Source organism: Ursus maritimus, unplaced genomic scaffold, assembly GCF_017311325.1.
Source record: "Ursus maritimus isolate PB19 unplaced genomic scaffold, ASM1731132v1 scaffold_9, whole genome shotgun sequence".
Taxonomy (NCBI): domain Eukaryota; kingdom Metazoa; phylum Chordata; class Mammalia; order Carnivora; family Ursidae; genus Ursus; species Ursus maritimus.
The window spans coordinates 75695233-75710316 of NW_024427107.1; the positions used below are offsets into that span (position 1 = coordinate 75695233).

The 15084-nt window shown below is 52.7% G+C and overlaps 1 protein-coding gene across 1 annotated transcript in view; it reads right to left on the reverse strand.

The window, feature by feature from the left end:
• The window catches only part of FAM135B (family with sequence similarity 135 member B), a 179489-nt gene that overhangs the window by 73611 nt on the left and 90794 nt on the right, over window positions 1-15084 (reverse strand). The window contains exons 5-6 of the mRNA XM_008684168.2: window positions 10226-10399; window positions 4957-5083 (exon numbers count right to left, since the gene is read on the reverse strand). Of these exons, the coding sequence (XP_008682390.1) occupies window positions 4957-5083; window positions 10226-10399 (301 nt within the window). The remainder of the gene's footprint in view (window positions 1-4956; window positions 5084-10225; window positions 10400-15084) is intronic.

Here is a 15084-nt window from a genome sequence, read left to right on the forward strand (position 1 = left end):
TCCACAATCCGACTTAAAAGGGAAATGAGTCCAGAGCTGTATTCTAGAATATTCTCTCAATGACATGCTCCTGGGTCTGGAAAGCATGTTTTAAGACACGCTGAGGATGGAGGGGTTTCACTTTGGTGGCCAATACATTCATCTCAGACACATTCATCTGCTCCGCACGGCTCCTGTGATTTCCACGGCTGAGGCAAGGACCCGGGAGGCCCAAAATACCAGCTAGAACACATCTGTTGGAAAATGAAATGCCTCACAGTCTACTTGCAAGAGCTTCCATTCTCTTTCGTTCAGAAGTTCTCGGATTCCACGGCTTCTGACACCTGTTCATTCAACAAAGGCCTCCCGTGCACATGTGCTGCGAGAGACACACGGAGGCAGACAAAATGGAATCATGCCCAGCCTTGCAGTGTGGGAGTCCGTGCCCCTTCTTTGCTTAACCATTAACCTCCTCGGGGCTAAAGACTGGGTAGAGAGAGGGCAAGAGGCTGCCTGGCTATGTGACTGCAGGGCTAGAACTTCACCTCCGTCCCAGGTTCCTCATCTGTAAAAGGAAATAGGACACAGCGGTCGAGGAGACGGACGGAGCCCTTGTGCGTCCATGGCTTAACAGAGCAGGTGTTCGAACATTCGATGTGAAATGACTGGCATCGCACATTACACACTAGTGCAGACTTTTAAACCTTCAATCACTGCTTTGTCTCATGCACCCGGCCCCACGACCCACTGTGGGAGAGACCCAGGTGCGTTCACACTAGCCCTGCCTCACACAGTAGAGCTAAATACGTGACCAACAGATGAGCACATGACACACTCACGTCCCTGCCCACAGAGGCCGAGCTCTGAGGACAAAGAGAGTCCTAAAGCCTGTGCCTCTCCACCAGGCGCTGCCATCCTGCCCCCAGGGAGTGGAACAACCGTAGGATTTCAGTGATGCTGGGATGGGGGGGGTGGCTGGAGGGAAAAAGGGGATTATTCGGATTTGGATTCCTGATTTTCACTGAGAGCTAGCCAGAGCCTGAACAATTTACTAAGTGATAGCAGATTTCATGTGTCCATTTTGCCAGGCCACAGTAGCCAGCTCCTTGGTCCAGCTGTTCTAGGTGTTTCTGGAGTTACGTTTTAGAGATCGGCATTTAAATCATCTGACTGAGGAAAGCAGATTATCCTCCATGACGTGGGTGGGCCTTATCCAATCAGCTGAAGATCTTCATAGAAAGACTGACCACCCCCTGCCCCACCACCACCAAGAAGAAAGCATCTGGTCACTACTGCCTTTGGGCTCAAACTGCAACTCGTGTGTGGGTCTCTAGCCCACGGGACTAACCTGATGATTTCGGACTTGCCAGCCTCCATAATCGCATGAAACAATCCCTTAGAATAAATCTGTGTGTGTGTGTGTGACTGTGTACACATGCACACACATCCTTCTGGTTCTGTTTCTCTGAAGAATCCGGACTAATAAATCAAGCACGTATCAGATGCCCCAGTTGCAACAGGCGGTGACAGGGATATCACAGGGAAAACAACAGAGAAAGGACTGAGGGGGTGGGGCCCCGCAGGAGCTCATCCAATCCTCTTTATGCACATGGGAAAACTGAGACCCAGAGAGGGCAAGAGTCTGACTCGAGGTCACATAGCAGGTTAGTGCTGAACCCAAGAACAAAACCACACCTAAGACCCTTCCTTCAGTGTCCGACCCACAAGACCACATGGGGGCTTCTGGAGTAACACTCAATTTAATTATGTGGATAAACTAAAAGAAAAATAATCCAACAGAGGGTTTTACCAAGCACTTTGTGCCAGGCTCTACGCTCCAGGCTTTTTAATATGCTTATTTCATTTAATCTTCTCAGCAACCCTGCAAGGCGGGCATTAGTGTCCCTTTTTGACAGATAAGCCGCGAATCAGAGAGGGGAAATAATTCCCGTAGGGCAAAGCTGCTGGCTCGGGATGGGGAGGGGATGCGGGCTCCAGCCTCCTGGGTGCCTCAGGAAAGAGTGGGGCTGCATGCAGGGACGGGGGGGGGCCTCGGCTAATGGGAAAGGGACCCTGGCCTCCCGTGATTTTTCACAGGTCAGCTCCTTTGGCTCTGGAACTCTAGTTTCTGCAAAAGTCTTTGCACAGAAAGGCTTATTTTGAAGGGAACACCTGGTGTCTAATCCAGCGGATGCTGCTGTCTGCGTGGATCCCCATGTTATTTGCTAATGCACTGGGCTTCTTGGGGATTTGGATGCACGGCTCCTTAGGGGAGGAAGGGGGAGTGGATTTTATTCTCTGCTTGGCAGCCCTTGCCTGGTGGGAAGGCACGGGCTGGGTGTGCAGCACTGAGCCCGCATAATTGGATGGGACCCAAATGGAAAATACACAGGAAAAGAATCAGGTCCTGAAAATAACCCATTGAGCTAAGCTCCATGAGCAAGTTCACTGCTGAGCACCCACAAATAAGCCATTTTATCTGACTCTTGTAAAAGCCAGGGATGTCTTCTTTGACACACATCCCCAAAAATAGCCAAGAAAAGCAATAGAAGGGGGAAAAAAAACTATACTGTATCATGTGCCTGCTATGGGTCTATTTTTGTACTGTCTTTATACATATTAACTCCTGAGATCCTCTCTAAAAACAGGTATGATCCCATTCTCAGGTTGAGAACTTGAGTTTCCAAGGGTGAGTCAAACTCCGCCAAGTCACATGGGGCTAAGGAGCATGGCAGGCGTCTGAGACCATAATCTTCTCTCTCCCATGTCACACCGTCTCAGGGCAGGGATCCGGCTGGGTCACGCTCAGCCTCTCAGATGCCACGGAGTCAGTGTGCCCTGCCCCAGCACGCCCCAGTTCCAGGGCTCTGAACATTCTCCAAGGGCAGCCTTGCATGGTGCTGGCCTGGGCACGTGATGCTGAGTGAGCCGGCCTCTATCCCCAGCCGCTCGGACCCCAGTGGAGGACGGACAGAGATGCCTAGAGTTGCACGTGGAGGAACCATCTGAGAGAGAGAATTTCCTCCTAGGAAATCAGCGAGTACTTCTCAGAGGTGGTGGCGTCAGAACGAGGCATCAGAGGATGTGCGTAAGACTTCCTTCTGGGATACACTGATCATAACCGTCCTCATAGGCTCCAGTGCACCGAGCAAAAGCCCTGTTTTGGAATATGCATCCAAAATGCTTTGAATTGATCTAGGGCCTCTGATATTCCCTCATGTCCTATGCCACATTACCTGGAAAATGGGCTGAGCTGGAGATTTTGCAGGAGATCTCCTGGGGAGGCTCTGGGGCCAGCATATGTGGGGAGTGAGGAGGACCCAGCTGAGGGAGTAGTGGTGCTGTGATGAGGTCACAAGGGAGCTTTCAGGCCACCCACAGGAGTCTGGAGCCAGGCATGGCCTGCAGCAGGGGGTCAGGGCTGATCCAGGACAGCACGCAGCAGCCACTAATTATGAAGGGTCAGTGTGTGGCCGTGGGGAGGCAGAGGGAGCTGGCAGTCCCTGCCTTCCACTCATGCCCAGGCCCTGAAGCCATCCATGTGCATGAAGTAATGCAGACACATCCCCCCCGGGCTGGCCGGTCCTCCCCCTTCTACTCCCTTGTTGCTCTCTGCTGGGTCCGTATCAATACTGAAGACATGGGTTCCTAGAGGCTCAGTGGCTGCCCGAGGTCCTGCATCTACAGGTTCAAGGCAGTTCTATTTGGCTTTAAAGTCTGCTCCTTCTGGGCACAGAGCCCTGTCCTGGGTCTGGGTTGCCTGTCCCGCAGAAGGGTCACGGCAGCTCTCTTCTCAGCTCCTCATGGGAGATCAGGGACACGGAGGCTCGGACCAGATGGGCACGTGACTGAGGGCAGCTTCTGCAGCCGGGCCTCCTGGCTGGGGCGCAGGCCGGGAGAGCTGACGTCACCGGAGAGCCAGCAGAATGCAGAACCCGCTATGCCGGATGCCGTGAGCAGGGAGCGGGACTGCACAGGACAGGGTGGTGCCTCTTTGGGGGCAGGGGCTGGGCAGGCTGAGCGTGGAGTGGCCTTTCTGATGTGGGTGGGCATCACCCAACCAGCTAGGACTCTGAGTGACAGAATGTCCTCTCTCTGCCCGCCTTCCAGCTGGGACCCCAGTGTTCTCCTGTCTGCACGCTCGAGCTCAGGCTGGAACCCCACCACCGGCTCGGCTCTCCCGGGGCCCCTGCCTGCAGGGGACAGATCTAGGGACTTCTCAGCCTCGCCCTAAACATGTGAGACAACCCTTTTCAACAGATCTCTTTATATATATATTGCATATACATAAACATTTCAATGCTCGTTGGAAATACTATAATCTGTTCCTCCGTCTATCTCTTGTTGGTTCTGTTTCTCTGGAGAAGCCAGACTAATGCGGGCTGGTTATTTCTGAGCAGGTCGCTGATTAAACTAATCCTGTGTCGGCTCAGGAGAGATATGGGCGGAGTGACGCTGAGTGTGGCCAAAGACATGCGCCTCCCAGAGGGGTAAGGACGGGTGTTGATGGAGAAGAAAGAACGAGGGAAAGGTCAGGGTATGCATATTTATCGAGCACCTACTGAGTACCAGCCCTGGGCTAGGAACTTCACATTCACGACAGCAAGGACCACACACGCCGCCCCAGAAGATGATTACATTTTCATGACCTCACCCTTCGGTGGCAAACTGAGGCTCAGAAAAGTGAGCAAGTGAGAGACGGAGCCAGGGTTTGAAAACAGTTCAAGGCCAAGGGGTTTTCCAGGTTCTCCGAGGGAAGCCCCTCCCAACACGGCCTCACAGGGGACCACCCAGAAGAGACGCGCGTGAGGACGCTGGGGCCAGTGTCTACCCCAGGGCCTGGGATCAGGAACATGTTTTACAAAAAAGCAGGAATGGATGGACAGCTGAGGGGAAGGGACACACACACACCAACACCCCCCTGTCCCCCCGCAAAACCGAGGGTGGCCTTGGGGCCACGTCCTGTGCGGACCTTACCTCCGAGGAAGTTGGCTTGCAGTACCCAGCTCCGAAGACCAGGTTTTCCAGAGAGAGGCTGGACTGTTCTGGTCCCGTGTCCGGCCCGCCTTTACCAAGCCAGGAGCCTCTTCCCGGACGAGTAAAACTGAAAGGCAGGGGGATTGAAGAGGGAGACAAACAGTGTGAAGGAAGGGATGGAGCCATGAGCTCAGTCCCTCGGGGCTGTGAGCAGGGTGCTGCGAGATAAGTTATTTAGAAGTAGTTTGCCCCCCACCCCCAGGACGCCTGCCCCACAAGGCTGTGCAACTGGCATGAGATCCTGAAAGGCAAAATGCCACACCTCCTACTCCGTGGACAAAGAAATGCCCCTAAAGGTCAACCACGTGCCTGCCGAGAGTCACTGAGGCAGAGCTCCAAGGCCACGGGACTGGAGGGACAGATGGGATGGGCTCCGGGCCAGCAGGACGGGGACTCCATCCGTTATAGTCTGGGTCCTGCTTCTACTCCCTTTGGGGCACGGTCCGGGGTGAGCTCCTTCAACCCTGCCCCTCCCTGAGCCTCCATTCGTTCTTCCGTAGAAGGCGGCTCAACCCTAGCCCCCTCCAGCACAGGTGCTCCAGAAATCATCCCGGCAGGAGTTAGTCCAAGCAACCTGCATTCCTGCTNNAAATCCCGACAGGGAAATAAAGCTCCTAGTATATTTCTGTTTAATTCATTTATGCAAATATGTACGAGGTGCCTGCCACACAGCGGGCAGCGCGTCAGGTGGCCGGGTGGCCAGAGGACGCGGGCCTGGCCCTCTCTGCTAAGACATTTTGGTCTAGGGAGGGAGGCAGATGTAATAGGATGAAGGCGAACTCAGAACAGTGAGCACGGAAGAGCAGTTTATAAAGCCAGCTAGGTGAAGGAGGACGAGTTAGAGGTGATCCTCATGGAGAAGGGCCTCCGGTTAGAGGCTGCCAGTGAGGCCGGTCAGCCCGGGCTCCGAGCCCAGCGACGGCACCCATAAGCTCTGTGACACGGGTACGTTTTTAGCCTCTGGGTGCCTCCGTAGGGCTGACATGTGGGAAGGAGGGGTCCCAGCACATTCCCCAGGGGCTCTGGGGATTCTTTGAGATCAGCCCAACGCGACTTTAAATACAGTGTCAGGGGGCGCCTGGGTGGCTCAGTCGTGAAGCGTCTGCCTTCGGCTCAGGGCGTGATCCTGATGTTCTGGGATCGAACCCCACATCAGGCTTCTCCGCTGGGAGCCTGCTTCTTCCTCTCCCACTCCCCCTGCTTGTGTTCCCTCTCTCGCTGGCTATCTCTATCTTTGTCAAATAAATAAAAAATCTTTAAAAAAAAATAAATACAGTGTCAGGCAAAAAGTAATGATTCCATAAATGCTTCAGCTGTTGTCCGTAATACCACGAATACAATAAAATCTCACGCAAGCATTACTGTCTTTATATCTCTCCTGTTGATAACACCACAAATATAATCGAGTGTCATGTAACCGTTACTCTGATTTGTTCGGAACTGCGATTTAAAGCAAGTGTACAGTTCAGCTATAAAGGGATAAAAGGACCATTGCAGGAAAACAGAGAATGTGTGTGTGAGCACGAGCACTGGGGGACAGACGGCCAATTCATAACCGGAATGAATGGTTATTTTTCTTAACGGTGGGCTTGATTGGCTTTTGGAAAACCCATCATGTGAAATCCAGCTCTCCCCATTTAAGGATTAAAAATCAGATTCTCTTCTTTGGGGTGTTTCAGGAAAGACAGAAGGTCTTTTGAGGTTAAATTTTAATTTCACACCTGCTTCCTCCTGACTGAATTTAATTGATGCTGTGAAACTCACTTTTCTGGAAGAACTAGAACTCACCCTATTTGACAGGTATTTCCCATCATTTTAAAGGGTTCCCTCTGTTCCCAGCCACTGGGAGCTAACTAAGAGAAATCCTTCCTGTAAACTCCAGAGAACAGAAGACAGTTCTATTTTTACCCCGATCTCGGGAGAAGCCAGGCTCTGACGCTGGACGTCTATGTGCACTCTTCTCTGCTGCATCTGATTTGCAAGGAGCTCTTTCAGTCAGAAGTTTACATTTTCTTTTCTTTTCTTTTTTTTTAAAGATTTTATTTATTTATTTGACAGAGAGAGACAGCCAGCGAGAGAGGGAACACAAGCAGAGGGAGTGGGAGAGGAAGAAGCAGGCCCCTAGCGGAGGAGCCTGATGTGGGGCTCGATCCCAGAACACTGGGATCACGCCCTGAGCCGAAGGCAGACGCTTAACGACTGCGCCACCCAGGTGCCCCAGAAGTTTACATTTTCTAAGAGGAGTTTCCAGATCCCAAATCCTCGTTAGATAGTATCAGGGCTCCCAGCAGCAAGAGGAGTGACACCTGCTTTTCACGGCCATTTCGGTCAATGTGACCCTAGCTGGTCCTCCTGCCGCTCCCCTGATGTCACTTCCAGCCCAACCCATTCTGGCCACCAAAGGCATCTTCACAAAACACGTCTATTCAAGTCGGGCTCCCGCTCAAAACCTTCCATGCCTCCTTCTTAGACAGCAAACGGATTCTCGATTCTGTAACACGTCATTAGTTATACTGTTAAATGTGACCTTTACCCTCCCCGATGTATTTCTCACTGTCGCAATCTCTTATCCCCTGGGTCTGGCTCCTCCAAGTCTCTAAAGCCCATCCCGGTTTCCCCCGAGCAGAACTACTTCTTCCCCACGCTTCAGGTTTCCTCAGTCAGTAGGTGCCTGTGAGGTGCTAGCCGGGAGGCCGAACCAGGCCTGTGACGTTGTAGGTACCGCATAGATATTAATCCACTGAATGCATGGCCAAGGGCTCTATGTGCACTATGTCATTTAATCCTCCTAACACCCTCCGGCATGCATGGATGCGGGAGCTCAGGGAGCTGAAGTCACGTGCTTGGGCTAACACGCTTAACCAGTGGGAGGCTCAGAATAGAACCTGGACCCCTCCACCGCAGAGCCAACACTTTTAACCCCATCCTACATCATGCTCCCAGGATGGTTTGCACGCCGAACTAGAGTTAGACACTTAAGTATGTCTCTGCCCTGCCAGGCTCCAAGCCTTTTAGGGTCCCAGATCTGATCTGTTCATCCCAGAGCTTCCTGGTTTCCAGAAATAACTAAAGCTTAGGACACCCACCACTAACCGAGCTCGTGTTCACCATGTGTGACACATCTCATTGTACCCCTGTCATCTCTGTGGGTTAGTGTCACTGCTCACATCTTAAATTCCTTCCTTCCGTCCCTCCCCTCCCCTCCCCTCCCTTCCCTTCCCTTCCCTCCCTATTTCAATGTTGAAACAGGTATCTAGAGAAGTTAGACACCTCTCCAAGGAGCCCCAGAAATTGGCTGGCGGTGCTAGACATCAGGATGGGCCTGATGTCACCCAGGCACAAGAGTTCCGTCTCGGGGGCCCGGAACCGCCTGCAGGGAGCTATCTTTTCCCAGCCAGGCTATTGGCTCACCTCGGTGGTAGAGAGCCAGCCACGCACAGGACACCACCTCTGGCCATCAGCCCTGTGTGCCTGACAGCAGACAGACTGTGTCCTCACGTCTGCACCAAGGCCACTCTTCGCCAAGCCTCAGAGCAAGCGCACAGCCAGGGGGAGCCTCTCCAGGATCATCATACCCTCTGCTGCGTCCTGGACTCTAGGTCTCCTGCAATGTCCCAAATTCAGGTCTGCTTCCCTTGGATTCTGTAACGTTTTCTGTCAAACTCTGCGCAGCATCTGCTATGTGATAACGCCATCCGTGCAGATGGGCTCCCTCCGTTCGACTCTGCACTCCTTAAGGGAGAAGTCTATGGTGATGTCTCCCTAGTCTACTGTGTGTGTCCTAACACTGTTCCTGGGGCACAGCAGGCCCTCCATATAGCTTTTGAGAAAGAATGATCACTAGTCCCACAGTCTCCCTTACGGAGGTCCAGTTTCCATGGAGGAGCTCAATCCTCGATGGGCAGGAGAACGTCCACACTAGCCCGCCGTGTGCCAGGGGCCAGGGACTCTGCACGCACCGCCCATGACCCCAGCTCTCTCCACCTCCAGTGCCCTTGGCTCCATTCATGACCCCTGAGCTTACCGCCACCCCACAGGCTCTCCCCAGGTCAAAACCCAACACGGCTCCAGGCCCGCCCTATGCAGTGCCCCCTTTTCTCTCAGAAGCCATGCTCTTTTAGCCCATTGAGACTTTATCTCTGGGCGACACTTTTTGGTTTGGGGATTATGGTTGATTTAATACATCCTGTCTAGCATTCAAGGCCAGTGTCTGAATTAGCCCCATCAGCAAGCACAGCCCGGATGGAGCTCGGCCAAGGGACCCAGGGACTGGTGAAGGCCTCCAGGAGCAGCAACTCTTGGCCATGTCACCTGGCCAGGATCCAGGTTCCTCCTTCCCTACTCTCTGACCCCAGAAGGCCATCAGAGCCTGGGCCTTACCCAACCATCAGTGGGGACCAGAGTCTCTCCCACATGCATTTTTAACTCCCAGCACTGAGAAGCTGTCCTGAAAAGGGACACTGGAAAGTTAGCTCCTTCCCGAGACTCTAGGCTGCAAGATTCTCTCCCTGAATGTCCCTTTGCACACTTGAGCAACTCATCCCACGTGCATGGGCAAGGTCTCGAGGCGACCTGGCGAACATTTCTGGCCATGCCAGGCACACAACTCAACATACCAGCTCAACATACCCATTTGTGGCATTCATAAAACCTCAGCACTTTGCAGGGTTTCACTGATGCGGGGAGCACAGGGCCACACGTGGGGTCCTACTTGGGAACAAAGAGCAAGCAGGGGACGGGGCAGAAGACAGAGCCCCTGCCCCAGGCCTGGCCCCATCCTCATCTGAGAGTCACTAAAATCTTTCGTGCACGGGCGACATGAGTGCTCCTGGTTTAGAGAGGAAGACTGTGTGTCTCAGGGACATGCAGGGACTTCTCAGATAAGGCACCGTTAGGAAAGCAAAGCCTGGCACGGGGCCCGGGTCAGACGTCTCTAGTGTAGCCCAGTCTGACACACTGTTGGCAAGTTTGCAGCCCCCAGCTCCCTGCCCGTGCACCCCTGACTCCTGATGCCCTCTCCATGCCCCCCGCCCACCTCTCCCCTGCTCCTGAGGGAGGCCCAGCCTCAACTGTCAGCCTGGGAGACGCTACTCTGGTCTGCACGCAGCAGTCCCGGCCAGCCCCGTGCCCCTCGGCCGTGCTGGAAACAGAGTGTAACGAGGAACCCAGAGCGGTGCCCCGCCCCTCCGGGATCATAGTCCCTTCCTACCTGATCAAGGGCTGCTGCAGAGCCACCAGGGCAGCGTGGATGGTCACTGAGATGACGGACAGGTGGAAATAGTCGAACATGACAGGAACCTGGTGGTGCAGACCTCTCCGGGGGTGGAAGTGTAGGCCGAGCGTGCGGCTACTAATCAGGGGGGCCCCCGCCACGTCCCTCAGCCTGCAAGGCAAGTGAGCGAGCACCCGTGAGTGATGGCGGGCCATCCCCGCTGTCACCCGGGCAGGTCTGTGTGACAGCCTCACCCCGGGCCAACCACCACGCACACATCATCCTATTCAATCCCTGCAATCACCCTGTCTGGTAGAAATCATTCTCCCGTGATTGGCAGATGAAGAAACTCTGCGTCCAAGAAGACTAAGAAGTCAGGTGGCATCTCACAGCTACTTCTCGGCTGCCCGGGCTCATGCTCTGCGGCCATGGACACCAAGCCCCCGTCAGGCCAGTGATGGAGACACACTCGGACCCTTTTCAGGGCTCATCTCAACATGGAAGCCCTCCTGGGCTCCCTCCCCCACTGCTCCTCTCCCTCCCCCCACTGCTCCTCTCCCTCCCCCACTGCTCCTCTCCCCCCCACATGCAGGACAGCACTTCCTCTGTAAGTCTGCGCTCTCTACTAGATCTCTACCTCCCAAGGCCAGGAAATGTGACTGATCTGCCTTTCTATCCCCAACACCCAGCATCATCTCTCACATACTACAGAAGCTGCCCAATGTTTGCTTATGAAAAAGAATAACTGTCTGACCAAATGACTAAATGAGCCCAGAAGCATAAAGGTTAAACAGTCTGACCACTTTCATTAAGGATTCCCTACCTTTGTTCTAGCCTTTTGTCATGGGTGCCTGTCTGATTCCCAAGAGATGAACTGGCTGGTAGGCAGGGTCCAAGAGAGCCTCTGGTGATAAAAATAGAGTTGCTTCTTCTCTAAATAAAACTCCTCCAGCGCATCTCAAGCTCTGGAAACCAGTCACTCAGGTTCTCCAAGTTTCTCTCAACCAGAGTACTTGGGAAGCCTGGGTGGGGCATCTTCCCTGAGTAGAGCAGAGAGCTCAGAAAACAGAGGACAAACTTCTCCTTCCTCCGTAGATGGAGAAATGAGACACAGAGAGGGGAAGGGGAGCAAACTCCCACGTCCCAAGCCCAAGGGCTCTGCTTCCTGGAATCCTGTTGCTTAAGGCCTGTGTGCAAATGAACGCCACGCATATAAATCACAACAGCCCAGTGTGACTCCATAACCAGAGCACAAACAGGGCCTCCTCTCTCTCCCGGGAGAAGCCTGATGGCGAAGGGGCTAGGAGTAGACCTCCTGAGCCTCAGGAAGTCATGAACATTTATAGTCACTTTAACTCTGACAGTTTACCGAGGCCTTACTATGAACGGAATCCAGTGCTTCTTCAGTTAATCCATATGACAACCATATGAGGCCTTTCCTACTATCATTCCACTTACAGACGAGGAGGTAAAGCCGGCACGAGCTAACGGACTTGTTCAAAGTCCCAAGACAAAACTGAAATGCTAGACCCACGTTCATCTGACCACGGTCCATTCTGCTGTGCTGGACTGTACTGGATTCCACTCAGACACAGGCTTGTAGGAATCACAGAAATATGCTTAGGCTAGAACCACAGGAGGTGAAGTACATGTCAGGGTAGTGAAGGTGTCCAAAATGTGAAGAAGAATTTAAGCCACATCAACAGGAGTAAAGACCTCAGAATAAAGGTGGTGATAGCTGTTAAGCTCTTTTGTACTCTAAAATGGATAGAGCCAATCAATGGGGAAAAAACTCAGTTCATGCGGGTCTCAATTTAGAAAGGATGGAGGTAAACCTGAGAGCAGTGAGAGGAGAATGTCTGCGTTTCTATAAAGGAACTCAAAAAAAAAAAAATCAAACAAAAACCCCCACAAAACACAGAGAAAGAGCCTTGATATTTAATTGGAGATGAAGAGATGACTTTATTGAAGAGTCTTGTTTATCTGATCTTAAAGGGTCATCCTGACTGAGAATGTTTCTAAGTGGTTGCAAGGGCCAAAATTCAGGGCAACCGAGAGAAGGCACACAGAAAGGACTCGCTCCTTAAGTAAAGAAGAATTTCCTCTAGGCAGAGCTGCCCAGGGACAGAACAGTATCTGATGGGAAGGGGTGAGCTCTCTGTCCCTGTGCAAGCATGTGCTCGTGAGCCTTTGCAATGTAGCAGGTGCAAGCGAGATGGTAGGCTCGAGGGGGTGATCTTGCCTCTGAGGATGGGATGACGCTTTGTCGGGAGGGGGTGCTGTCCCGTGCACTGTAGGATGCTTCTCGGGGACTCGACCCATTACATGCGAGTAGCAGGACCCTCAAGTAACAATCAAAAATGTCTCCAGACGTGGCCCAAATGTCCCTGGGGGACAGAACTGCCCTGCCCGCAGTGAGAACCATTGGAGGAGACGGGTGTCAAGAGATCTTCTAAACCCCTGATGGTCTCCACTGTGCTTCTCTGGTTGGTCTCCACTGTGGCCTACATGGATCTAAGAAGCCTCTGCCGGGGTCATGTTTCAAAGCCTAATGCACATCCCCAGGATGTGCTGTAGACACTGTATCATCTTAAACCCAATTTATGAAAATGAAAAAATATGGCATTAAAAATTCTTCCCCAGACTCTGGCTTCCTGCTCCTCTTAGCTAATCTTATACTCCATGAAGCCCCCTGCTCTGATTGTGATTAAGTGCTCTGTGTTATAGAGAGGAAGGAACACAGAGAAGTCTGGCCCCATGGGCATCTAGGAAGCCACAAAGAGGAAGAAAACATCGATTCGGTAGGCCACACACTGGAGATATTGTCTCTGTTCATCTTCATAACAGATCTATGAGGCCACGATTATATAATATTGTCCATTTTATATATGAGGTTGCTGAGATGTAGGAACATTCTGGGACTTGGCCAGCATCTCATGGTTGATGAGCACAAAGCCTGAGCTGCTGAACTTCACTCACTTTGGGCCCATCTCCGTTAACTACTGTTTTGACGGCAAGATGGTCCCCTTTCCTGGGTCTACCTTGACTGTCATTCAGGCTGCCCAGGGGAATGGATGGAAGACTTCTAGGCTGAGGTGTAGGGTTCTCTGATGACTTAGAAATGTCTACCATGGAGTAATGGATGAATGTCTCTGAAGGAAGCAGGCCCAGGACAAGAAGGCGGGTGGGTTAATGAGATGGGTGAATGATAGAAATCACAGATGGTTGAGGGGGCATGTGAGACCAGAGGCAGGGGCTTCACTTCTGAGTTTCTAAGTTAGGAAGAAAGCCAGCCTCCTGCAGGGGCTCTGAGTTCAATATGGTGCTAGTGCAACATATCGTGCAGATGGTGTGAGAGTAAGATTTCCCAAGCAACTACCATCCCACGAAGGAATAAGTAGCAGGGATGAGGGAAGCAGGTGGCCAGAGGGGCTTGGGTCCAGACAAGAAAGAGAAATCTGTGATGTTGAGCCCAGAGCCCATGGCAGGACCATGGACAGATACTCCTGATGGCCCAGGCGCAAGACATGACCATGTGCACATTAGCAGATGTCCATTCTCAAGGTGCAGACACATCAGGTCACCGACATCTCAGAGAATCCCATCTGCTTCAACTCCTCATGTTATGGAAACTCCCATAACCACCAGACCCATCTCAGGGATGAGACAGTCCTTGAGAAAGGGGAGAAAGTTCCAACAGGGAGTCTGAACTTTGAAGGGATGAAGGGATCGGGGGATTGGAGGATTGTTCTGCCAGCATTAGACCATTGGCCACCTGGTTCTCCATTATCCACAGCAGAGCCTGAAACATCTGCTGAGGGACTGGAGACACCAGAAGTGAGAATTATCTGTGGAGTGTGGTCAGAATTATTCTCTGAGAGTCTGCTAACAGAACAGGGGGAAAGGAGTGTCTCCTCCATAACTGTCAGCCTCGTGAGAGGGATCTTCAAGTGAGCTTGACCTGGGTCCCTTAGAATTGGGAGAACGTAGGTCCTTGTGCCTGACTCATCCTGCAGAAGGCCTCAGGAGAGAAGCTGAGGGTGGCTGCATCGGCCAAAGGAGGAGTAAGCGGGACTGCAGGGGGAGGGAGGCCCCCCCAGTGAGGGACGCAAGTGCCTTTGTTCATTTCCCAAGGACCAGATGTGGGTTCTTTGGAGAAGAATATGCCAGAAGAGCTTCCTGCAAGGAGTGGATGAGCCAGCCACAGGAAGCATCGCTAATATCAAAGAACTGCAGGGCTGTGGGGCGGGGGGAGTAAGGAAGCTTGCCTAAGTAATGGGTAGACCCCGAGGAATGCAGAGGGATACCCCAAGAGCAAAAGACCCAGTGATTCAGCCTCTACTGCATGATGCTGCTTGCAGCTGAGCCCGTCCTTCCTGACCCCTGCCCCCTCTGCAATCTCCTCCCTCCTTACCGTGCCTGACCCTGCAAGGCCCACGCTCCCCAGCGGGGAAGGAGGCAGGAGCAAGTAGGAAGCCGCCCACCGCCCCACCCCGCCCCTGCACTGGGAGCTTCCTGACCTGAGCTAGCCTGGAGCTGGGGGTGGTGGGTGCAGGCAGGGAAGGGGGCAATGAAGAGGTCATAAACTGGATGAGAGGTTGCAGTTTTGCTAATATCCTTGACCGGACTTATGATCCTTGAAACAGGGACCATCCTTTCCTGACCTGATAGAACCTGGGGCTGACAGCTCACCCGGAGGAGGAGGAGGAGAAGAGGCCCCAGAACAGGCTGACAGGAAGCAGTATGGGAAAGAAGAGCGGTCGTCTCCTGCTTGTTTAATCAGCAGGTTACACATAAACGGATTTTCAATTTTCAGAGAGTTGAAACATAATAGCGGACATTCAGTTCAAAGATGC